Genomic DNA, 25,430 nt, shown 5'->3' with positions numbered 1-25,430 from the left:
CCTTATTCATCAGAAAGGGAGAGTGAAAGAGTGTTTGAGAGTGTGAGAGTAACATAAAACCAGGCCTCAGTCTCTTTCTCTCAACACACACACACACACACACAAAACACACACTCACACACACACGAGGTTCCCCTTCTTTAAACCAGGGCCTACCCACAATGCACCGCGCTCTTTTATCCCAACAGTGAAAGGATGAGGCCAGATGAATGACAAAAGAAAGAATGGGGATCTGGGTTGGGCCAGGCTTGGGTAAGGGGGGGGGGCATGCTTCTCTGACCATCCTTTTTCTATGGAAAATAAGGGGAGGGCTCTCTCCAGAGGAACTCTGGACTGGAGCTCAGTTTGCCCTGGGAGAGATGAGGAAGAAAATGCATGCAATACACAGAAGGCTTTGAGTTTAATGATTTCTTTACTGGCTTGTACACAAACGTACAAAAATAATACAGCACTTTATCTCCGCAAATCGCATCGCAACATCAACATCATCACAGTGTTACAAACGTTCAAACAAAAAAATAATAATAATAATACCGACAAAAAAAAAAAAAAAAGGGAGGAGAAAAAAAAATCAAACTTGATGGAACATCTGCGGCACGCTTTAATTCATGCATTGTCGCGTGACGGTGTTGCCCCGATGAAAATATCAGATCGTCAAGCCCAACGCTTGTCTTGAAAGATAAGTTATTTTCAGCGAGTGACACCGTCATACCACGAAGCATAAACCAGGCTTCACTCGTGAAAATCAACCGTTTCCTCTCGCTTGAAATGAAGCAAGTTCCAGAAACACAACTTGGTCCAAAGAAATCAGCACTTTTTCTTTTCTTTTTTTTTTTTTTTGTAAAAAATCATGTCACTCATAATAATATACATCAATCCGTTGGCCAGCTTCCCTTACGTCATAAATGTTATGACCCTGGTAAGCCGTACAACCACACAACCGTGCAATTTTTTTATTAATCATGTTACAATGATCTTACCATCAAATGTATTATTCCCCCATCATAAAACAGGAAGACAGCACTTCAGAAAAGAAAGTGCCCCAAGATATCATCATCATCATCATCATCAGTGTTGATATATATATATCCATATGTATATATACATACACCCAATCACAGAGATACACACATATCTTTGTAAAAAAAAAAAACATCACGTTTTCCCCCACAAAGTAACATACACACTAAGGACATTATCACCTGGAGCATAACGTTATACAATAGTATTTGTTGTGTTTGTTTGTTTGTTTGTTTGTTTTTTCTATTCAGAAAAAAAATTAAAAATGTCGACTCACAAAAAGCCAACTTCATCAACAACAGTCATCAGTGCAATATTCAAAACAAAAACAAAAAAACTCAAGTTTAAGACAAGCGATGCATATTCATTTTTGTTGCTTTTTTTATTTTATTTATACCAACCTGTGCCTTGACGTGGCAGATCTATTATCGCTTTAACTAATGTGTGGTGGTTTGTTCCAGGTTTAAAGTGGGATATTGTCAGCCACTGGACTCTATGACTGATACACAAACACAGCAACATGAGGCCCCATAAGAAGCAAGTGCATGTACACACTCTCCCCGAAAGATTTTCAGTTAAAAAAAACCCTTTTCTGTCTTGCACACAATCACCACCCAACTCTCTCTCTCTCTCTCTCACACACACACGCAAACACACACACACACACACACACACACACGCACACACACAGCTTCTCATGAAATGACCAAGTGGTGCTGTGGGAAATCTATCTCTCTATCTGTCGGCCATTAGCAGTATAGGCTTTTAAAACAGAACAATCAACAAAACAAAAAAAATAAACATATAAGCAGCATTGATACAGACGTTAGGGTGCCATGACTTTAAATGCAGCAGGCAGCGTTTTTGAAACCAAATTATTCTTTTCCTCCCCTCTCTCTCTCTCTCCTGTGATATCCTGCAATAGTCATGTGTTCTTCATCAACTCTTCACCATCCAACAGTAATATAGGGCCCGGGGTCAGTAGTAGTAGTAAGAACTAGTCCAAAGCCTTGGGCCTGCAGTTACCCGGTAAATACACTGGAGGCGCACGAGACTTCGCATTGTTGTGCAATAAAACTCCCTGCATTTATAAGTCATGTGATCAAAATTCATTTTTTCTTTTGTTTGACTAAAAGGTTTAAAAACTTGAATACATTATACAAAACGACCACCATAGCAGGCCTTCAGCTGATGAGAGATACGGATAAAAACAGTTGTGTTAGGGAACGATATGCAACAATTGTCTGTTGCGCATATTATGTATGTCAATCGTATAGGCAGGCGACCTTGCAGCCCACCGCTTCACTTATGATAATTTAGTTCGGCTGCAGTGTGGGAAAATAAACTGTTCCCGAATGCGTTGCGATGAATACATCGCATGGATGATTCCGTCTGGAATATGAAGTCCTTCAGGTTAAGCTACATTAGGGAAAAACATACTGGCGTGCAGATGACCATGTAGACAGATAACGTGAAGCTCTTCGATTCCAAACAGCTTGACTGAGTGGTGAGAGAGTTGAGTAACTTAACAATACTTTATAGTCGAGGTAGTTGGCAAAAAGGCAACCAAAAGTCCATGGGTGAAAGAAAAAGTCCACTTGTGTGTGTGTGTGTGTGTGTGTGTGTGTGTGTGTGTGCAGACTACATGTGAAGTGATGGGTATTTGAAGGGGAACTGGCAGGCCTACCTCCATACAGGGGCTGTTTATACTAGACTAGTCTGAAGCAGCTTGAGTTGAGTCACCCTAGATATCCTTAAAACGCAATAGATTTTTTTTGAGAAGAACCACAACATATTATATAAAAAAAATAATAATGCATCTTCTCAATGTACCTTCATAAATATAAAACCCAGTCTGCTTTCACAGTGATGACTAGTATGTTAATAAAATACTGAAAGGAGATCATAAAGTGAATTACCAAATGTGACTTTTTTTTTCTTTCTATTTTTGTTGTTGTTGATACAAAGCGAAAGCAGCAGGTTCTATACAGTAACACATTGACCACTGGGCGACCAGTGGTCGCACTGGCCTGGAAAGTTGGACACCAGCATTGGCAACGTCGGCTTACAGTATAGGTTCTGAACTATAGGCCTATACTGTAGATTTTTGTTTTCTATTTTTACGGAGTCAAAGTAAAGCTATTGTGTACAGTACTTCACGACATTATTGAAGCCAATCGTTGTTACAGCATGATTACAACATCTTGGAAAAGCGAATTGGATATAATGCCGCTCTTTGAAGAAAAAGGGGGAAAAAATCAAATGGAAGAAAAATATTAAAAAAAATAATCAAATCTATGAATTAATAAAAGAAAATACACCCAATAGTGGCCAAACAGAGAGCAGCCCTTCTTGTCCTGTTCCATGATGTGTATTCCCTTTCAGATATTCCAGCATGCAGCCATAGCATCAAGTGCCATATTTTACGGAAAATAATTTAAAAGGGTCTCACACTAGTGAACAAACGGGTTCCCTCAAAGAAGCGTTTTGACTGTATAGAGGGAAGAGGGTAAGGAGGAGGTCTACTCATATACAAACCGTGGCCATCTGCAACTCGGGGAGTTCACAAACACACGCAACGCAACACTCGCACACACAGCAACCGGCTTTATATTATAAATGGACGTCACAATCTAGTATACACATTCAAGAGGAAAGCTTTAGTACCAACAAACTCACCAGTAAATGGCGTTTTTTTTTTGTTAAAAAGATTCATGTTTTGAAGCCGATACAGGTTCTATAGATATAAAACATGTGGTGTATCACTCACGAGTCAGTCTGTCTGAGCCCCGTTTGGTTTGTTTTTCTTTTAAATGAGAGGGGAGTGTGTTGTGTGTGTGTATATAGGTACGGTAGGCCTACTTTTATTGTCGTTATACAATTTGGCACAACTAAATGGTATTTCTCGTATTTCTTTTTTTTTTTATACATGAGCCTGGCCTTTTATATATGCGTTTTATTCCTTTTTCGTGACCCCCCCCCCCCCCCCCCATCTTCTTCTTTTTGTTGTTAAAGTTTTACCTGACAGCAGATCGAGAGAGAGAACAGGATCAGAGAAATCACCGGGCGCCGCCGGAGGAGTACTTCGCCTTGGTGATGAGGTATAAGACAATGTCCTGGTGGCCTCCGAACGCGGCGATGTGCAGCGCGCTCCAGCCCTCCCGGTTCGCCAGCCTGATGTCGGCGCCGAACTTCACCAGCAGCTTCACCAGCTCCAGGTTCCCGTCGATGACCGACTGGTGCAGGGCCGTCTGGCCCTCGGGCCCGAAGGAGTTGACGTTGAACTCGCAGTTCGTCATGTTCTGGAGCAACGAGTGGAGCTCCTTGGTGTTGCCCTTCTTCACCGCCTCCTGGAAGACCCGCTGGGGGGCCGAGCACGTCGACTGCTGCACGTCGGCCTGGCTCATGGTGGTGGTATGATCGGGGGAGGTTGTTTTTTTGTGGGGGGAGCGGGGGGGGAACGGAACGATAATCCTGCCTAGTGGCTTCCTATTTAAAAAAAAAAAAAAAAAAAGCAAGATCGATACGATATTTCGTCCTTCTCGGCTTCCCGTGTTACTTTGCTGTCTCTGTTGTCGCGATGACCACAGTTTGGTGGCGGCTGGGATTATAAACCGGTTGTCAAGGAAAGGCACACCTCGAGAGGAGTAGAGTCTATTTTATAGAGTAGAGATCAAGACCGTAACGTATATATCCCAAGAAAAAGGACAAAAGACGGGGGGTGAAAAAACCACACGTGGTGTGCAAAACAAACCAACAACAGTTGAGAGATATCCTAAAAATCCCTAATACTCAAAAGAGAGAGGGGGGGGGGTTGACAAAGATGGTCCCCAGAGTCAGAAGGAGTGTAGCTGTTGTCCCTGGCTGTCCCTCTGACCCTATCCGTAGCAGCATGGGATGGAGAGAAGAAGTTATAGCTCCGACTTCACGAGGAGAAATTGTGTAAAAAATCACTATCTCCCAAACTATAGCCCCGCGTTTTGTTTGTTGTTGGAAGTTGGAACCCCGTCGCTTTTTCTCGAAGAAAGAACAAAAAAAAAGAAAAAGGGCCCGGCCTGTTTGCCCCGAAGACGACGACGACGAGGCAGCCTTGCCTGCAACGTCCCTGGACCTGTCGATGTGTGTGCGTTGTTGCCAGGGTGTCTGAGGACAGGGAAAAAAATAAAAGTTTTTAACATGAGACTCGTGAGAAAAGCCGCATCGATTCCCCTTCCCACACCCCATGGTTGGTGGTGATGCACTCCGCCGGTGTACGGATTCCTTCCCTTTACATTCTTCTCTCTTTCGTCACATTCCACCACATTCAAAACGACGAGATCGAGCTCAACTACACACTATTCAAGTTGGGTAATGTAATCCCCCCCCCCCCACATGCACATACTGTAAATATGGCCTGCAAACAAAAAACAGCATACGTGTATGTATTACTTGCCTGTGGCAGATTGGACGGGTCCCGTTGGCGACGGAAAACGATTAGAAATCCACCGCAGGGGCCTGGCGTTGTTGTATGTATGGTCCTTTGCAAGTCCGTTGACCGTGTGAGACTCTTCTTGCCTGTGCGCTGCGATCCGGGGGAATATTTTACGCGGCCCACATTTGCATAACAATACTCCCACCCCTCCTCCTCCTCCTCACAGAGGCGACTGTGGAGGAATGGGAGTGGTTTAAAGGCTAGTGCCGGCTTTAGGTATAGGGGAGGAGGGACCCAGTCCGGCAGGACCACACTGTGAAAAAGCCTTATAGTGTCAATTTAACTCCGAGAGAGTGTAAATGTAAACCAAGAGAGAGTTGCTAATGTGGGATAGGTAAAATTAAAGCTGCAATCAGCTCCTTTTTCGGGATGTGACTTTTTTCAGGTCAAAGACCCGGCCCAAATTGACACTCTAATTATTATTTTAGAAAATATATAGGCCTACGCCAGGGACCCCCATAAGAAAATATTTTTACGTATAGCAGTGACTCTCAAGTAACCATTTAATTTCAAGGACCCCCAGTTTGACATGCATATTAGTCTATTTAATTCAAGTCCCATTTAATGGCATTTCTATCTCTGGGACCCCCAATCACCCAATGTATAATTGTAAAATCAAACTATCATTAAGTTGGGGTCCCCCCTGGAACTCCCCCAGGGGCCCCTGGTTTATATGACTTTCAAGCATCACTTTTGATTGATTGACTTAATTAGACAGAAATGTATATGCCATATTACAGTAGGCTATAAAGCTACAGCACGAGGTCTAGTCAGAAATGTTGGCTAAAAGGATACACACAAACAAAAATCCATGGGACTCGTTTCCATTGTGGTTCTATTGTATGTATTCAATTCATCAACCAGTAGGTGTCCTACGTATACTGTATACCCGACAACATGGTCTCACTTTGTCAATGGTATGGGAGAGAGAGAGAGAGAGAGACCTAAAACTAGTAGGCCTACTGCAGAAGTATAATGGTAATAAAATAATGCATCGCTGAAAATAACGTTTTATTCAAAATTGCGGACATCAGCTTTATAGGCATAGCTACTGAAACTGTATCTGGGGTGAAGGCGTGGTCTGCTGGGCGCCGCTGCCAAAATAAATGTTACTGCGGTCTGCAGAAAATATTAAGCAGCCAGCAGCAATAAAGTTAGTTTTATTGTGCTATCTCTAGGCTAGTTATAGGCTATACCACAGGAGATATTAAAAGACCTTCTGTCTCCGCCGCCGGAGCAATAAACTGTCGAGCAATCACGAGTTAACTGAAATCAAGGGATTTGTTTTTAACATGCAAGGGATATTTTATGAGAAAAGCGACTCCTGGGTTTTCGAAGTGGATGCCATCACAGCGGTGCCTCGTGTGAATCTCCAAATGAAAAGCTAAAGACTATACAGACAGGGCTCCGTAACTAACAGCCCTCTCTCGCTCTCTTTCATGTTAATTTTGGGTCTGAAAGGGTGTTGAAAATGACACACTATGGAGGAGAGGGAGTGGTTCACACAACAATGTGTGTCCCAAACTTTCTCTGCGACACTCGAGTGACAGCAAAGACATGCAAGAAAGGATATTTCCAAGTTCCAACACACAAACATGTTTAGCGTTGTGTCCGTTTTTTTAAAAGCTCAGATTGATTGATTGCAGTTTTCAGTAGCAGTAACAGTTTGCAGAATTACAACACAACTCAATACAAACAACTGTTAAATGTGAGTGGACGACCCAATAAAGCACTATACACTTGTTTACAAGAGGGTCCACCTTGTTCAATTAATCATACAAATAACAAGTTATGCTACTGTAGCTACAAATGTTGGCTTTATTGCAAACATAGCTCCGTTTGGAACATCATAGGAGCTAAAGCGTATAGATCTATATGACGTTCCAAACGGAGCAGGCTTGCCAAATGGTTAGGTACAAAAATAACTCCAAATGGCCTGGGAGCTATAGGCTGGGAATGATGCGTGGGACCAGCTGTGCCTTTAGTTGAATATTATATATACTCATTATAAAACACCTCTCGTCTCTCGACGTCAGGTGCAGCTGATGCCAGGCTGTTGTTTGAATCATAAACTATCGGTGCAGGATATATCCCAGTTGTGTTTTTAAAAGGCGACGCTTTGGGACGGACTTCAAATAACAAAAACAAGCCTCCTGCGTTACTTCCTTTTTTTTGTTGCATGAAGTGAAAAGAGGTGACGCTGTGTGTGTGTGTGTGTGTGCGCGCGCGCAGATTGACACGCCGCTCTATACTCAGCTGCCCGGCGGCCACCGTGGGAAATGGGCGTGCGCGCGCGCGTGAGAGTGTGTGTGTGTGTGTGTGTGTGTGTGTGTGTGTGTGTGTGTGTGTGTGTGTCACCATCCTGCGCGTTGCTCTCACGGGTTTTAAAGCGTGGAAACCACACACAAGGTAGCCGAATAATAATAATAAGCCTATATTTATACATTTGTATGGTCTACTCTGAACGCGCTGCATGTGATCTACTTCTCTGTCACTTATATCATGGATATAGGCAGCTCCTCTGCTCTCTTTCCCACACTATAAGTCTGAAAGAAATGTATAGATGGTCGGTGGTGGTTCATGCATGGTTGTGTATGTGGCTTGATGCGTGCAGCGAGAGCAAAATGGACGCCACATGATCACATCCGTCAAATAACGCACAGTATACAGTCTACGAATGTGTGAGAAGAATCTCACACAGTGATTTGTGTCTGCATGCAGCGCCACTGCGCCAGGAGGTGAATGTTGTTGATTCTCTCTCTCTGTGTGTGTGTGTGTGTGTGTGTGTGTGTGTGTGTGTGTGTGTGTGTGGCTGGCTGGCTCCATGTGTGTTTGTTCCCTTGGCAGAATACAGTAGAGTAGAGTATATGATATACATTTGCAAGACATTGATTGAGTTCTGAAGGAGAAAAAAAAGAAAGAAAAAACTGACTCATTTCTTTCACAATGATTTTTGTCAATTAATGTTCACAAAAAACGTTCACAAAAAAAAGTCTGCACACCAATTTCTGCTCCCAGGCAAAAAAATAGCAGACCTATACAAGAGCTACAAGAGCTTGTAGATCTGCTATATGTAAAGCACAACATAATGCTTAAAACAACAAAAGGGATTCCCGCCCAGGATCGGTGAATTGCCTCCATCCTCCTTATCTCCTCTCCTTGAAACCTATAATATAACCGACATACAGTAACCTCCTTATCTCCTCTCCTTGAAACCTATATATAACCTCCTTATCTCCTCTCCTTGAAACCTATACACGGAACACCCCGCGTGGAATATAGCAGAAAACATCTGGCAGACCTGCACATTTCATTCTGAGGGCTATATCTCCCCCATGCAGCCATGCATCTTTTGACTTTGTTTGAGTAAAATGTCTCAGTCAATCCGTTTTCAATTTGTTTACTTTTTAGATAATGATGGGAACAGTTCGGATTGGACACTATACGGGCTTTTATGCCTTTTTTGTGTGTACTATTTTGAATATTTAAATAGTTATTTGAATAGTTAAAATGGCCAGTCTGTATACATGCTCACAACGTGTCAATGTAGATTGGCTAGTTGAACTATTCAAAAGTGGTTTTCAAATTAGTAAAAAAAAAAAAAGGCAAAGAAGTTTAATAGGGATAAGGGGTTTAGCGGTGACGAAAATGAGTGGACGACGCAATAGAGCATTACACTTAATTGTTTACAAGATGGAAACAAGCCCCCTTGGGACTCCTCCTTTTAACAATCATTGTTACATTGCACCACTGTACTGTGTATACTGTTCACGAACTGTAACACAATCAATCAAGATAGCATGGTCTATAGAAGTGTGAAATAAGACATAAATAACACATACAGTTGGGCCTCTCTACTCTGGACTTAACAGGCATTTAAAGTAAACCACCATACAATGGGTCAACAATGTACAAAAAAAAAGGGGAGCCCCGAATTGCTGCAAGTTGGCTCTCGTGTGTCGTTTAATTTGTCTAAATTGTCTTCAAAACCCCGAGTGGATTCTATACTCGCACATTATAGGCTATACAGACAGAAGAATGTCAGAGAGCACACACACACGCACACACACACACACACACACACACACACACACACACACACACACACGTCCATTCCAGGCTCTATTTATGCGTCCATTTCTGGTCTATTATTGCTTTAATAAAACAATGCATTTCGAGTGCCCTGGGGTGGGGTGGGAGAGGGGGGGGGGGTGGTGGGCAGCCTTAAAGCACCGCTGAAGTCTTGGGGTGGGGGGTTCCTCTGTGACTGAGCCATGCAGACCCCATTCGGCTAGTTTGTTGTGAGCCGAGTTTTTGGCGCCGAATCCGGGGCCTCAGGGGCTACAGCAGACAGGAGGGGCTCCAGCTCCAGCACTGACTGACGCACAGTCAGCCATATAGCAAGGCACAAGCGGCACAGCCAGTGTTGCCAGACTGCGCGAGAGAAAGAAGCAACCAGTTCCATATGACAGCAAGCCCCAAAATAAGCTATACCTGCAAGCCTTTTGGAATTGTAGTATATAGGTGTATACAAGCTCACGACGACAAAATATTATATTAATTTGGGGGGGGGTTTAAGAAACAAGCCCAACCCCCCCCCCCCCCCCCCCCCCCCGCAACTACAAATATAAATATTTACAAAGCAACTCCACAGAGAAACAAGCCCCAAAGTCGCTTATAATAAGCGGACATGGCAACACTGAGCACAGCCCAAACGCGATAGGCCTAGTAGTGCGTGCGTCTGAGAGAGAGAGAGAGAGAGAGAGAGAGAGAGAGAGGTGACGTTTCAATGTGGGAGGGGCCTTCTGCCTTCCAATTCATTACGGACACCACGTGTTCCGAGAGCGTGGGAAAGAGGCAAGCTTTTCTTCCCAGCAAAGAAAGAGCAGGGATCAAATAACATGGTGCAGGGGCAGGGAAAAGCTTGCAGAGGAGATACCGCGACCGACCGCCCGGCCAAGGACAGGACAAGAGACTATAGGCAGAGAGAGAGAGAGAGAGAGAGAGAGAGAGAGAGAGAGAGAGAGGCTTTCAGGGGCCGGTGGAGGAGGAAGCATGTATGCAGACTTCAGTCAAAGAAGTCGAGAAGTTTCGGAGAATATTGCAATATGATGAATTTCTCAGAAGTTCCAAGGACACAGACAAAAAGAAAGGCGCACATTTGCCAAGCTCGAGACGTTTTTTAAATGCAATACAAAAAAAATAATGAGTTAAAAGAAACAACCCAAAGTCTATTCAAAGATGTATTAGGCCGAGTTTGAGAAAGAATACACACCATGCATCCACATTTTGCATTATAAAACGGATTTCATTCAGCCACATGTGCTGCAATGATCCAATGGACCGGTTCCAATAACACACATCTACACTTTTTTGAGGGTGCAATATGTGTAATTAACGCATGAATATTGATGAATTAACTAACCCATACAATGCATTTTCTGGTGATCACCATGCATTAACGGTGAAATGACCAGAATCGTTGTTGACCCATAACAGGTTTACAGCTAAGCCTTTACAGATTAAGTGTAAACTAGAAAAAGTGCCCCTCTGGGCACAGGTCTCCTGCACCAGGAGGAGTGTGTGATTTTTGGCAAAATGTTTAGGAGTAATATATAAACGTGTGTGTGTGTGTGTGAGATACACGGCTTGGCCTGTTGTAGCGCCACCATGAGGCTGATTTGAAAACTGTCAAGTGGCATTTCTTCCTCAGCCTAGTGGGAATATGCATGCACAGTTTCACCGCAATCGGACGCTGCGTTGAGTAGTTGTGGCGATTTGTACAAAACGGGTACAAAGCGGGCTACTCCTGAAAAGTTTAGAAGCCAATCGTAGCCAATGAGGGTGGATTATGAGAAATCAAACAAACGCGTCTTGATCACATGACTATGGAGAGCATGTGTACCGATTTGCGTGAAATTTGCACTCCTGCGAACTTTGGAAGCCAATCTTAGCCAATCAGGATGGAGTCTGAGAAATCTGAAAGGCCCGTTTCGTTGAATGGCTCTAGAGAGACTGTGTACCAATCTGTGTGATGTTTGGACAAAATCTGTGCAAAAACTTGTTTTGCACAAAGCGGCCTCCTGGTGGCGCTATAACAGGCCGTTCTGGAAATTTCGGGGCAGAGGTTCATCGTTGGCATCCAGGGAGTGTGTGTGCAAAAGTTGGCATCGACCGGGTTAACGGTGCCGGAGATTAGATGTTCACAGACGGACGGACACACACACGGACGGAGTGCAAAACATACTCTCTCTCCATGCCTTTGGCCTGGTGGAGACAAACAGTGGGTAAAATTAGTTTTTGTGCAAGTTCCATTGTTTTTCCCATAAAAAAACGAATATCCCAATGCCATATCAATGTAGGCATAGAAGTGAAACTGCACGTGAATTTATTCCTTAGCTAATGATACCCTTATAGGCCTATATTAAACTTGTTTCAGTCATATAGTGACTTCTCCATAATAAGATAATGGGCGCAGACCTGCAGGAATGAATGAGTTCACGAATACAATAAATGCATGAATTGATACGAGTGTATCATTCATTCATGATCATAAATCACGTGTATGAATTTGTCCCCTCAAATAAAAGTGTTACCGTAATTTGAGTCAACCTCACTTCACCCCATGCATGGGTCATCATGTGTCAAGTGCACAGTATATAGATCCACTATTTGAGCAAGTATGCCATGCGTGGGCTTCGGCCGATCTCACCTTGGGTGCGTTCGGAAATGTTTGCATTGCACAGTGTGCTGTTTCCGAACGCACCCATAGGGCTGTGTTTTGCGTGTCTTAAGTACCAGGTCTTATCCCCTATAACTTGAGTAAACGAAAGACCTGGAGGTGTGGTCAATGCTCTTTGGCCACTCAGAATAGCCAAATGGCATTGACCACGCCTCCAGGTCTTTAGTTTACTCAAGTTAGGGAATAAGACCTGGTACTTACTTATAAGACACGCAAAATACAGCCCATAGTGTCTCTATAGTCTTGAGCAGTGCACTGGTGCCCAATTAATTAAAAAATAACAAAATAGCAGATCTACAAGCTCGCTATATATATATATGACATGTGAGTTTATATGGGCTATTTCCGTCTACGTCACTGGCCCGCAACAGAGAACAAAATCAAGGTTTAAGAATTCCCACCTGCAGGGAAAAACCATGTTCAAATCCGTCGTTAAGCGAAGCAGCACACACACAGTTAAGTTCAGATTATGCACAATGGACTGTGAAATTCATATTCTTGATCATCCAATGACTGCTTCCGTAACATTATTCGACGCAACTAAAATGCCCATTGTTGCCTAACATCCTGGCAGTTAGTCGCGCTAACAATACTCACCCCAACAATGGCCTAAAAACCTATACTTTTCAGAATATTGAAAGATTATGCAATCGTTGGTGGATCTCGACCTGTCTGTATATTGCACAATAAGACGATAATTAAGCTGCTAACTTGCGCGCCTCCCCTCCCAAATACACTTATTTTTCCACTACTTAGTAATAAAATATATAATAAAAACAAATAAATAAATTTAGTTGAAATGTGATAAAAAAGGCTGCCAGGAAGGGAACCTATATAAGGCTAGTGAAGGCATGGGTTCATAAACTGGAGCAGCCAGCCTATAGTAAGCCTACATACTGTATATCTTCCTATCCTTTTATCACTTTGATTTAAATATGACATTTAAAAAAAACTGTCCTCTTTGCAGCAGCCGTGAAATCACAATAATTGTATTTAGCCCATTTAGACCCGAGGACGATTCTACTATTATGTCTTTGAAATCCTGACAGTTTTCTTGACACAGAAACCCATGTTTCTGTGTCATTCGTTCTCAAAAATGTTCATGTCAAGGACGCCCCAAACATATATGTAATTGGCCGCCGACCCCCATCTGAAAATATGTCGTTCCACGAGCTTGTGTAGAACTGCTATTTTTTCCAATAGCTAAAGTATAACATAATGCTAAAAAAAAAAACACCCAAAAATTGGGTTCCCGCACAAGATTTAACCGATGCCCTAAATGAAACATGACTGTATAAAAATCAGAGGATGCAGCATAGCAGGAGCCGCGAGGACTCAAACACGCATGACAAAGAGTTTGTTACACTGAGGGGACTGAAAGTAAAGCTCCCAGACTCCCTGTCGTGACATTGTGAGTCGTAATGGGCCATAACCACTTAAACCCAATATACTTCATTGACCAGGCCGTCTCCCCCCCCCCCCCCCCCGGGGGAGGTGGGGGGGGGGGGTCTACTTAACCCCTTTTTCCCTCTACACCAAATATCTCTGATGGAAAATAGCTCACACAACAAATTCCAAGCGTTGCAGCAACAGCATGAAAAACAGGATCGATTATATTGGTGTGTGTTACCTGTCAGGGACGTGCAGAGGCAGGTGGCTGGAATCCCGTTAAGAGGGCATTCTTTGGACAAAACCAACGGAAATAGCCAATCAACAAGCTCTCAACGCGTCGCAGCAACCCATGCAGCACTCTAGTGGAGATGCGGTGTGTGTGTGTGTGTGTGTGTGACGACACCGGATTTCTAAACAAATTTGTTCAACGCCAAAATGATGCGTTCAAAGTTCAGGAGACTTCGGGTATATGGCATGGAAAGGAGTGGCATTTGCATTTCTTTCACCATGTATAGTAAATGCTGCATTTGTGGTCTGGAAAGGGCGAAGCCCCCCCTTTGATGTCTGTGTGTGCAGTGCACGTCCCTGGTTACAGTCCATGGCGGAAAGCCGTATATCTATAGCAAAAGATGAGGAAGGTGCGTTTGTTTTCCAGTGTTGAAAGGGGTGCCTACTTGGTTTAGACTTAGTCATTGGTTAGACATAAGGTTCGTGAGGGGTGTGTTAAGACGACCGGATTAAGGTCGGTGAGGGGTGAGCTAAAACGACCGGATTAAGGTTGGTGAGGGGTGCGTTAAGACGACCGGATTAAGGTCGGTGAGGGGTGCGTTAAGACGACCGGATTAAGGTTGGCGAGGGGAGCGTTAAGGGTTGGGAGAGGGTTAAGGTTAGGTCCAGGTGTGCTGCCCTGTGGGAGGTTAGGGTTAGGGTGAGGGTTTGAGATATAGGTTGTAGGACTAGTAATGACTTGTAGGACTAGTAATGACTGGTCTAACCAATGACTAGTCTAAACTAAGTACTGCACCCGAGCACTCCCTCTCGTATATAGGTCCATCGCCGACCCGGTATAAATGCTTTCACGCAGCTCTTGAGGACTCGGTTGACTTTGCCAGAGGTGTAAAAAAGAAGTGGGTGAAATCAGTTCTCTTTCTCCCACGTGCTTTTTCAGTTAGAGATGAAGCACATCAGCGCAGTGGAATTTCCAAAAAAATAAAAAAACAAGACTGTGTTTTACAACCGGGTGACCTAGTGTCCTGCATGGTACAGCCAGAGTCCACCTGGTGCTCACTCCTCGTTTTACATTTGATTTCTATTTCTCCTAATGCAATTCTTAGTGATCCTCAGATCAAAAAAATGTTGTCTTGCATTCGCACGGAAACATTTGTATTTTCCACTCACTGCATTTTTGTCTGGTGGCGTTTTTGTGCGGGTGTCAGTTAGGCCAACGGCTGCGAATCCAAATGATGTTATGTTATGCTTTAGCTATTGAAAAATAGCAGATCTACAAGCATCATAGCACGAGCTTGTAGGTCTGCTATTTTCGAAAAATCGTGAAAATGTGCTTCTGGGGGGGGGGGGGGGGGGGGGGGTGTCCCTGGAACTACATATTTTCAGATGGGCGTCGACAGCCAATTACATATAATCTTGGGGGTGTTTGACGTGAAATAGTTTGAGAACGACATGAGCTTTTCAGAAAACTGTTGAAGGCATTTGTAGAATCTTTTCTCAAGGCCTAAATGGGTTAAGAAGAAGGAGTAGCGTGCCGTTAAACGTGGTTATAGCAGCCATGTGTGCGTCAGCATTTCTCTCTTTCTCAGGGGCACATCCAAGGTTTGAAGTGAGTCGCCAAATTATTGGGTGCTTTATCTACGCCTCGGGCTGAGCTCAGTCTCTGCGGTGACTTTGAGCGCATACATACAGTAAATAGTACATACTCGCACCACAACTAACTACAGCAGGGGAGGGCAACTTTAACCATGGAGAGGGGGCCACTAGATTTCCACACTCACTCCAGAGAGCAAAAAAAAAAAATTGCCCATCTGTAGATCAGCGATTTTATTTTTGCTATATTTGAATTGAAATCCTGAATATTGTTTTTTTTTTTTTTTTGTAATTGGAATCTTTTAAGGAAGGAGGAGAGACCCGCACACCGCCACTTGCTGGTTCAAGAAGTTTACATTAAGAGTCGTAGCGACGTTAGCAAGTCGTAGCAACGTTAGCAAGTCGTAGCAACGTTAGCAAGTCGTAGCAACGTTAGCAAGTCGTAGCAACGCTAGCAAGTCGGAGCAACGTTCTTCAGGCCATGCCTGAAGAAGGCCGAAATGTCGAAACGTTGCCAAGACTTAAAATAAACTCCCTGAACCAGCAAGTCTCTCCTCCTTCCTTAAAAGATTCCAATTAAAAAAAAATAGATTCCTTAAAACGTTTGCGGTTCTGCCAGGACCTATACTACGCACCTGCTATAAAATTGAACCGGGTGTGCAGGGAAGTCATCCCTCAAATTAATTGGAATCTTGAAAAGTAACCTTTTTTTAAAAGTTTTTTATACAATTTCAAATGCATTTCGTTATGGTTATGTCAGCTTTATGAACTAAATACAAATTATACATTGGAATTGTAACAGCTGAAATCAATAATATATATCGGTATTCCGATAAGTATAACCTGCCGGACAGCATTGACAAGGCTCAATCAAGGACACTTGGGACACTAACTCCGGGGGAGCCCCGGGTTTCGAACTGGCAACCTTGCGGTTTACAATCCAGCCACTCTACTTATACCCACTGAGCCACCGCCGCACCCCATAGTCATCATTTTGTCACGACAAGAGTTGGCTTTGTTCCGCGGCGCAAAAGTCTTTAACTAAATACTTTTTGAGAAGCAAGCTATGGCATGGGGGAAATGAACAGGGGGGTTATTTCCTGGGCCACTCGTCTATATGGCGCGACGGAGTTGCTGTGGGCAGTTCAGAAACCCACCGAAACCGTTTCATCATTAACGCAAGAACAGCCTCCAATGCCTCCTATTTTTTTTTAATTTGAGCTTTAATGCTGCAGAAACACCACATTGATCCCATAGATACAGTTTACATTAGTGGCTTTTAGGGATTAACAAGGATTAAGGATCACATTTTAAATTGGCACCTCCCTCCAAAGAAACCCCCTCCCCCCAAAGAAACAGATTTCCCATACAGATCTCACACGGATCATATAGAATAGATTGATCCAGAGACAGATTGTGACCTGGATTGAATTAGCCGTAATGAGCTCGCGAGTAGGCGTGTAACGATTCACTCAACTCACGGTACGATTCGTATCACGATATGAGGAAAAATTACCGTTTATTTTATTTTATATAATGTATCTTGAATTCCCCCCCTGAGATTTTTTTATTTAAACTACATTGCAAAAGACGTAGCATTGCTTTTGACAGTGCAGAAACATAATTGCCTTCCTTGATGAGCATCAACGACCATCATCACCTGGGCTCAGTCACAGACCCCTCTATAGTCACAGACACACACAGCTCCCCTCTACAGTCACAGACACACACACAGCTCCCCTCTACAGTCACAGGCACACACACAGCTCCCCTCTACAGTCACAGACACACACAGCTCCCCTCTACACTCACAGACACACACACAGCTCCCCTCTACAGTCACAGACACACACACAGCTCCCCTCCATAGTGCTCTACTGATGAAAGTGACTATCATTTCTCTCCAAAAGCTCACATTTCACATCACACTATAGCCCCCCTAAAAAATTAAAATTAAAATAATTTTCTTATTTCAATGAATCGACTCATATCGCCGGGGGATTAATATCGACATACGATAGATACGTTATACATGCCTACTCGCGAGTATATACGACATTCAGCGTCGCTGCGTCGCTACAACACGCCGTCGCTACAACACGCCGGCGGAGGTCGAAGACGACGGCGCGGGTCCGTCCTCGTCGGCGATGCGCAGGATGTGGTGAAACTGGGAGAGGACGCGGGCGGAGTGAGAGCCCTCCCAGTAGACCTTCCCGCAGCCCGTGCAGACAAAGAAGCGCGGGACGCGGGCCACGATGCCGCGGATGGCGGGCACCGCGCGGAGCTGTATGGAGGCGCCCCCGGGGAAGGTGAGCGTGTCGGGGTCCAGGGCCGACGCCGGGGCCCAGTGGCACTTTGGGGCGTACCTGGGGAGGAGGAGGTCCGGCGGCGGGGGTCCCGGGGGTGGGGGGGTGGTCTCGCCGCAACCAGAGGTCAAAGTGTCTCCCTTCTTTGTCCCTTTGTCGGACCGCGCCGTGCGGTCCGCGTCCGTGTCTTGGAGAAGTCCTACGGGAAAAAAAGAAAAAAAAGAAATAAAAACGTGGATACTTGTATGTGTTTACTTTGCGATGTATAGACACATTTCAACATCTATAAGGCCTGTAAAAGCTCATGGACTATACTGACACAAACACACACACACACACACACACACACACACACACACACACACACACACACACACACGCACACGCACACGCACACACACACACACACACGCACACGCACACGCGGCATGGCTGACCTGTGTCTTTGAGCATCCGGACCATGTCTTCACTGGGCAGCGCCATGTACTGATTACTGTTACACGCCTATAGAAAAACATGGAACATGAAGAACGGACCGGTTACTGTGATAGTGGATTTTTTTCATTTGCTTTCATATTAACCTGTATGTTGATTACATTTTTTTGCTTCGTATATATCTCCACCTCTCCCTCAACTCAGGCATTTGACGTTTGCCAGATTATAGAAGACAATGAGAAGCTCCGTATTTTAAAATGTATGCGTTTTAAGATATTTAAAAACACATTCTTCAAGTGAGGCCATATCGTTGGCGTCATGGGGAATTTGTAATGAGAACGACTTCACTCGACGATGTTTACGCTGTGTTTCGTAAATTAAATTGCTGTTACAGGAGGGGTAGATTAATTACGGTTAAGTACCGTCATGTGACCGTTCCCACGAAAGGGTACAGTACCCGCGATGATTACACAAGACTAGGCATTTGGGGGATAAAATGTGACCGTTTCTGACCGAGGCTACGTCATTGCATTTCTTTAAAACTTTTGTTTTAAAGAATATCAAAGCAGGGAATCATAGCTTCCAATTGACCCATTGGTTGTTCAGTTTGACCCACCGGTTCTGGAGATATGGCTGATAGAGTAATGTCTTGCAAGAGAAACAGCGAGTTGAGAAAACGGAAAGGTGAAAGGTTCACTTCTGTGGACTGTAACATTACACCTATGGCTACATGTTTAAGCATTTATTTCATATTTACATTCCAGCTCTGACACTTATTTCAGACATGCTCTAGTGGAGTAAAAATGGCAGTTTTCCTATATGCTATTAACTCATTTTGGATAAAAAAGAAAATCAGTTTTTCTCCTCTCCTGAACAGTTAAGTCTTGCCGCCATGCATGACATGTCTCTGTATCAGAAAGAGTCACAAATATGTATTTGGGAAAAACAGAAACAATATCCATCCGCAGGCTGGAAGAAGACCTAATCCAATACTGCTCTGGTCGCAGATCTCTCTCTCTCTCTCTTAATTCCCCCCTAATCCCTAAAGCACACCACAATGTAATGAAGGGAGTCACTTTTAGGACATCTCCATCTCCGCGCGGCAGCATTTTGTCCGTTCAAGCGGTTGCATGGAATCCAGCTAAATAAAACCTCATGACTGAAATCAGATTAGAACTAAGACATGCCATCGTTCCGTTTGTCTAGAGGCTTTTAATTTAGATAAATCACGGCGGTATACAGTTTTATGGAAGATATATATACTTCTGAACACGTTTATCCATTTCTAGGTTTTGACCACTTCACGTGTTGCTCGTTTCATCCTGAAACAACTAATAACTGAAAATAAGCTGATCTACACAAGCTCACGGCATGTCACGCACTCACGCTGCGACGTGTTGTGAGCTTGTAGATCGGGGCTATTTTGCTGTGAAATCCCCCCCAAATGACTGGAATCGAGTCGTGGCGACTGAGGAACTTTTAAATCCATGATGCTGGTTGCCATAGGCAGCTTTCTCTCATCACAAGTATAAACAAAAGATAATTAATTTGTTTTAAAAAAAAATCTAAATTAATTGAAGGGACAATATTCTTTGCGTCTCCTCGCCCGCCCTGCCGGGATCATCTTTCATAATTATCCCATTCTGACCTGAGATCAGATTCATACGAGGTTTCCACTGGACACACACTGGTCTGATTAACCCATTCTGACCTGAGATCAGATTCTAAAAAATGTCAGTCGTTCTTCGATTTTTCAAAAATAGCAGACCTACAAGCTCGTAGCGCGCCACTCGGTGGCGCGCTATGAGCTTGTAGGTCTGCTATTTTTCAATAGCTAAAGCATAACATGATGCTAACACCAAAATGGGTGCCCGGTCAGAATGGGTTATGGATTGATGGGAGTTATGCGTCATGGCGGTTTGTTGGCCCCCATGGGTAGGATGAAGCCTATGAACCAATTATCCACAAAGCTTTACTATAGCATCCATGGTGCCCACAAAGTTAACTCATTTAGTCCCGACGTAGGAGGAAAAAAAAAAAAAAAAAAAGTTGAAATGTATTTTTTTCTGAAAAACCTCATGTTTCTATATCAGTGGTTCTCAATAATTCATGTCAAGGACCCCAAAGATTATATGAAATTTGGCCACCGACCACCCCCCCCCCCCCCCCCCCCCCCCCTCCCCATCTGAAAATAATGTTGTTCCAGGGACCTCCCCCCCATGCAGAAGCATTAAAGATTTGAGTTGAAAGCTGAAACTCTGAAAGGATATATATTCAAAGATTTGAGAGGCACATTTTCCACGTTATTTTTTTTCCCCAACAGCTATAAAGCATAAAACATAATGCTTAAAACAACCAAAAGGGGTATCCCGCCCCAAAACGAGTTAAATCTGTGGTCATACCAGCCAGGCTGGTATGCATGTGTCTGCCGTTCCCCCCCCCCAAACGGACTCCCTCCCTCCCCCACGGAGTCATGTTTCTGGTGGAGGTGACTGACTGTGACCACCCACAGGACCACACCAGTGTTTTAAGTTTTAGTCATAGTCTCTTGAATAGGTTTCACTTAGTTTTAGTCACATTTTTTAGTCACCTGGAATGTTTTAGTAACTTAAGTCTAGTTTTAGTTCGACTATACATGTCATAGGATTTTAGTCGACTAAATCTACAGGTGATTTAGTATCGTATTCAGTATCATTCACACCATGGCCCTTTCTGTGTTAACACATTGCCAGCCCCAACACACGCACACAGACACCCATGCAAAGAGTGGCCTGTGTAAGCCATCCTGTCATGTCAGTGCTAAAAGCCTTGTCAACACACCTGAGCACCACCCAGCAAACAGCATTCCATTTAGGGGAGGGCTGTAAGCGCACACGCACACGCACACGCACACACACACACACACACACACACACACACACACACACACACACACACACACACACACACACACACACACACACACACACACACACAATGACCAAGTGGTGCTGTGGGACATCGATCTCTCTATCTGTAGGCTTTAAAAATGGGGGGGGGGCTTCAGAGTAAAAGCGGCCATGTCATTTCCGGCACCCCAGAGCTCTTATTTTGAAGGCATCCTGCCACCGATTGAGGTCGGGACCACCGCGCTGCTACGCGTGCTTTTGGCGGTCATGTTTATAGGTTATATATAGGCTATGAGGAGGCTTGTCGTTTTCAGTATAGGCTCCCTCCCAGCATGTGCAGTATAGGTCGATAAGATCGGCTTGCGCCAGGAGTGAGCGGACGGACGACCCAGTAAAGCACATATAACACTTGTTTTACAAGAGGGTCCACCATGTTCAATTCATTCAAGTGGAGGAGTGGGACTGTCAGAGGTGTCCTCTGTCTGCACGACGAGAGCAAGGGGTGTGCAGCCATGGGGCACCCTTTGACGATGGAAGAGGGTCACGTTATATTCCCACACTCACTCCAGAGGGGACACATTGCATATTACTGTCGATTCTACAAGATCCACAAGCTATACAAAACGCTCAACGCTGCGACGCGTTTTGAGCCAGTAGATCGGCTAGTTTTGCTATATTTAAATACAAACCCCCCCCCCCCGATAGATATTTTTTGCCATTTTTTTAATCGGAATCCTGAAAAGTAACCTTTTTATTTTTTTCATTTCAAATGCATGTAGTTATGTTGACTTTGTGAGCTATAAATACAAATACATTGGATATTAAAAGAAAGAGCCAACAATGACATTTTAAATACAAGCTACACATATAAACTGAAGTCAATAGAGCGGGTGCGTGTTTGCATGTTTAAATTGTAACAGCTGAAATCAATAACATAATCAGTATTCTGATATTAACCTGCGGTCGGCGGGCCGCGTTAACCCATTATGGGCGGGAACCCCTTTTGGTATGTTAGCATTATACGTCATGCTTTAGCTATTGAAAAATAGCAGATCTACAAGCTCATAGCGCGCCACCGAGTGGCGCGCTACGAGCTTGTAGGTCTGCTATTTCTGAAAAATCGAAGAACGACTGACACAGAAACATAAGGGGGGAGGGGGGGGGGCACATGGCGTCCATTCTGTAACTACACTGTATTCCACTTGGAAGATGAATATGTATGTATATAACACACACACACACACACACACACACACACACACACACACACACACGCAGGAATATTGCGTGCAACAAGTGTGCATTACAATACACACTGCACAAGGCTTGCACAGTGTGGCTTCACAATCACAGCCAGGAAAACAGACTGACTATTTACTCAGCTCAAAGGTTCCCAGGGTTGAGCAAGTCAACCTGCTCTGTACTCAGAACGCTAAGCCATGGACTGGCGCGTGCTGACTCTACCCCGGTGTGCTCGCGCGCGCGCGCACACACACACACACACACACACACACACACGCGCACACACACACACACACGCGAATGTAACAATTATATGCAGTTATAAATATACGCAAATACATCAGTCTTACAATGTTACACTAAAACAGATTCATTATTAAAACCCATTTTGACCTGAGATCAGATTCTAAAAATGTCTTCCACCTCCTGACAGTTTTCTGAAAAAGCTACGTTTCTATGTGTCAGTCGTTCTTCGATTAAAATAAAAAATAGCAGACCTACAAGCTCGTAGCGCGCCACTCGGTGGCGCGCTACGAGCTTGTAGATCTGCTATTTTTCAATAGCTATAAAGCATAGCATAATGCTAACACCAAAAGGGGTTCCCGCGCCCCAAAATGGGTTAAGAAACAGGCAGACTGACGGATAGGCTAAATGAAGGCAACATTTACAGTTATGCGCTTGTTACAGTACAGTATAGGAATAACAGACCGTCCTCCTCACCACTATTAGCATAAAGAGATGTATATCCATCATCTCGTTAAAGTATTAGGGGGGTATGCGCGTGACGTCATAAGCATATACCCGGAAGTTAACACAGGAGCGCTTACTGAATACCGAGTGGCAAAATAAACTACTTTTTTTTTTAATATATATTTTTTATCCTACAATTTGTTTTTGTAACCCATTTTTCCCCCTGTGTCAATTATCTAATGTGATCCTGGGCTCTACACACCCTCCACCAACCTAATCCCCATATATGGGGGACATTATAGCTATTGGATTATTCAATTAATTAACCCCTTTTGGTGTTTTAAAGCATTATGTTGTATACTTTATAGCTGTTGAAAAATAGCAGATCTACAAGCTCACCGAGTGCCGCGCAACGAGCTTGAAAGATCTGCTATTTTTGAAAAATCATACAAATGTGGCGCAAATCTTTGAATATATATATTCTTTCAGAGCGAACGCTTTTAACTCAAATACTTGCTTCTGGGGTGGGGTGGGGGGGGGGGGGGGGGGGGGGGGGGGGGGGGGGGGGGGGGGTAGGTCCCTGGAACAACATATTTTCAGATGGAGCTCAGCGAGCAATTACATATATTTCTTTGGGGTCCTTGACATGAAAATGTTTGAGAACGACTGACACAGACTCACGGGGTTTTTCAGAAAACTGTCAAGATTCAGAAGGCCTTTGTATAGTCCTCAGGTCTAAATGGGTCTAAACACAAAGTGATTGAATATAATAATATCAAACACTAAAGATAAAAGTGCTTATTCCTCTTCCCACCTCTGCTTTACTTTTTTAGTAGCCTACACCTCCCGCATTCTCACACTCCGTGAGGCCGTGCTATATAGATAAAGACTGCTCCTTGTCGCGACGACAACAAAGGGCCTATATCTGAAAGTGTGATACTGTGTGTTTCAAAGGATGGGATACTGTGTTTCAAAGGATGGGAGGTGGTGGAAAAACAGACTGAAGAGAAAGGGGGTATATAGTGGAAAGGAGGAGGGGGGGAGGGGAAGGGAAGGGGAGGGTTGGAGACATTTCCCGAATGCTTGGGCGCACGCACACACACACACACACACACACACACACACACACACACACACACACACACACACACACACACACGCGCACGCGTCCGCGCGCACACACACAGGCTCTGTAGGCTGCTCCCATGGGAAAGGAGAAAAAAAACCTAGTTTGATCTATAAAGGGGTGGGACTTCCAGCAGGCTTGTTTGGAGTCACATGGTCAGAGTGGCCCTGTCCAATCGGGCGACGGTGATTTTATTCAAAGTGCAAAAGGAGTCAGGTATTATTATTATTAGCCGTTTATTATAATTATTATTAATTAATGTGTTTTGGGTTTTTATCACATGAATCTATAGTCTTAGAACTTAGAAAAAAGATATATTACGTACATTGTGTCACAGTCTCAGGAACATGTGCCACCAACAATAAATCCTTGATTCATAAACAGAAAACACTATTGAGATCCATCAGGCAGGTGTGTAGAATTTTGCCAGAGAATGATAATGCCATTAATATTAATATTGCTATTAATCTCTAAAATCGCCGAGCCCCATCTGAAAAAAAAATGTTGTTCCAGTGGACCTCCCCAGCTAAGCAAAGATTTGAGTTAAAAACGTTCGCTCTGAAAGAATATATATTCAAACATTTGTGCCACATTTTCACGATTTTTCAAAAAAATAGCAGACCTACAAGCTCGTAGCGCGCCACTCGGTGGTGCGCTGTGAGCTTGTAGGTCTGCTATTTTTCAATAGCTAAAGTATACGACATAATGCTCCATAAACACCAAAAGGGTTCCCCGCTGAGATTAAGCGATTGACTTTCCCCAATGGAAAATATACCTTTCAGTTGCCTTTCCCCACTGGTGTGTCTTGTTTGACATAGAAATGAGCGTGTTCCATAAGAGTTTGTAAAAAAGTGCATTCTCTGCCTCTCTCAGGAAACGCTGTCCAGAAACAACATGCAATTACACAACTATATCCAAAATATTATCCAAAAAATTATCCAATATACAATTGTCGTAGGATATTGCTTGCGATTATGGGGGGAAAGCATGGTTTCCGGGGTTATAATAGAGAAAAAAAGTGTTGGCTTTGTGTGTGTGTGTGTGTGTGTGTGTGTGTGTGTGTGTGTGTGTGTGTGTGTGTGTGTGTGTGTGTGTGTGAAAATAATTGTAACGTGGTCTCTAATTTCCTCTCCCCTCCAATCAGAAGCTCTCCAATAGCATTGTGCCAGAAAAGGGGTGAAAAACATGCGTCTGCCATGTGTTGCGATTCAATCACTGCCAAACGGCGGGCAAAAGACAATACATTCCGCGTGCAATGCGTGCATATATACATACAGCAGAGCCTCGTATGCCAGGA

At 43.9% G+C, this 25,430-nt stretch overlaps 2 protein-coding genes across 4 annotated transcripts in view; both read right to left on the bottom strand.

The window, feature by feature from the left end:
• Positions 1-451: 451 nt before the first annotated feature.
• Positions 452-4,827, bottom strand: nrarpa (NOTCH regulated ankyrin repeat protein a). Its single transcript, XM_080756536.1, has one exon. The coding sequence runs from the start codon at positions 4,425-4,427 to the stop codon at positions 4,080-4,082; it is 348 nt and encodes a 115-aa protein (XP_080612662.1). The 5' UTR covers positions 4,428-4,827; the 3' UTR covers positions 452-4,079.
• Positions 4,828-16,201: 11,374 nt separating this feature from the next.
• Positions 16,202-25,430, bottom strand: part of exd3 (exonuclease 3'-5' domain containing 3) — a 75,311-nt gene continuing 66,082 nt past the window's right edge. For 2 of the 3 annotated variants that reach the window (XM_080756516.1, XM_080756517.1), the window contains exons 20-21: positions 18,190-18,256; positions 16,202-17,951 (exon numbers count right to left, since the gene is read on the bottom strand). In XM_080756516.1, the coding sequence (XP_080612642.1) occupies positions 17,539-17,951; positions 18,190-18,256 (480 nt within the window). In that variant the 3' untranslated portion in view covers positions 16,202-17,538. The remainder of the gene's footprint in view (positions 17,952-18,189; positions 18,257-25,430) is intronic. The other variant, XM_080756518.1, reaches the window with a different exon arrangement.

The sequence above is a fragment of the Protomyctophum bolini genome (assembly GCF_963924005.1).
Source record: "Protomyctophum bolini genome assembly, chromosome: 22".
Taxonomy (NCBI): Eukaryota; Metazoa; Chordata; class Actinopteri; order Myctophiformes; family Myctophidae; genus Protomyctophum; species Protomyctophum bolini.
This window is presented reverse-complemented; position numbering and strand designations above follow the sequence as displayed.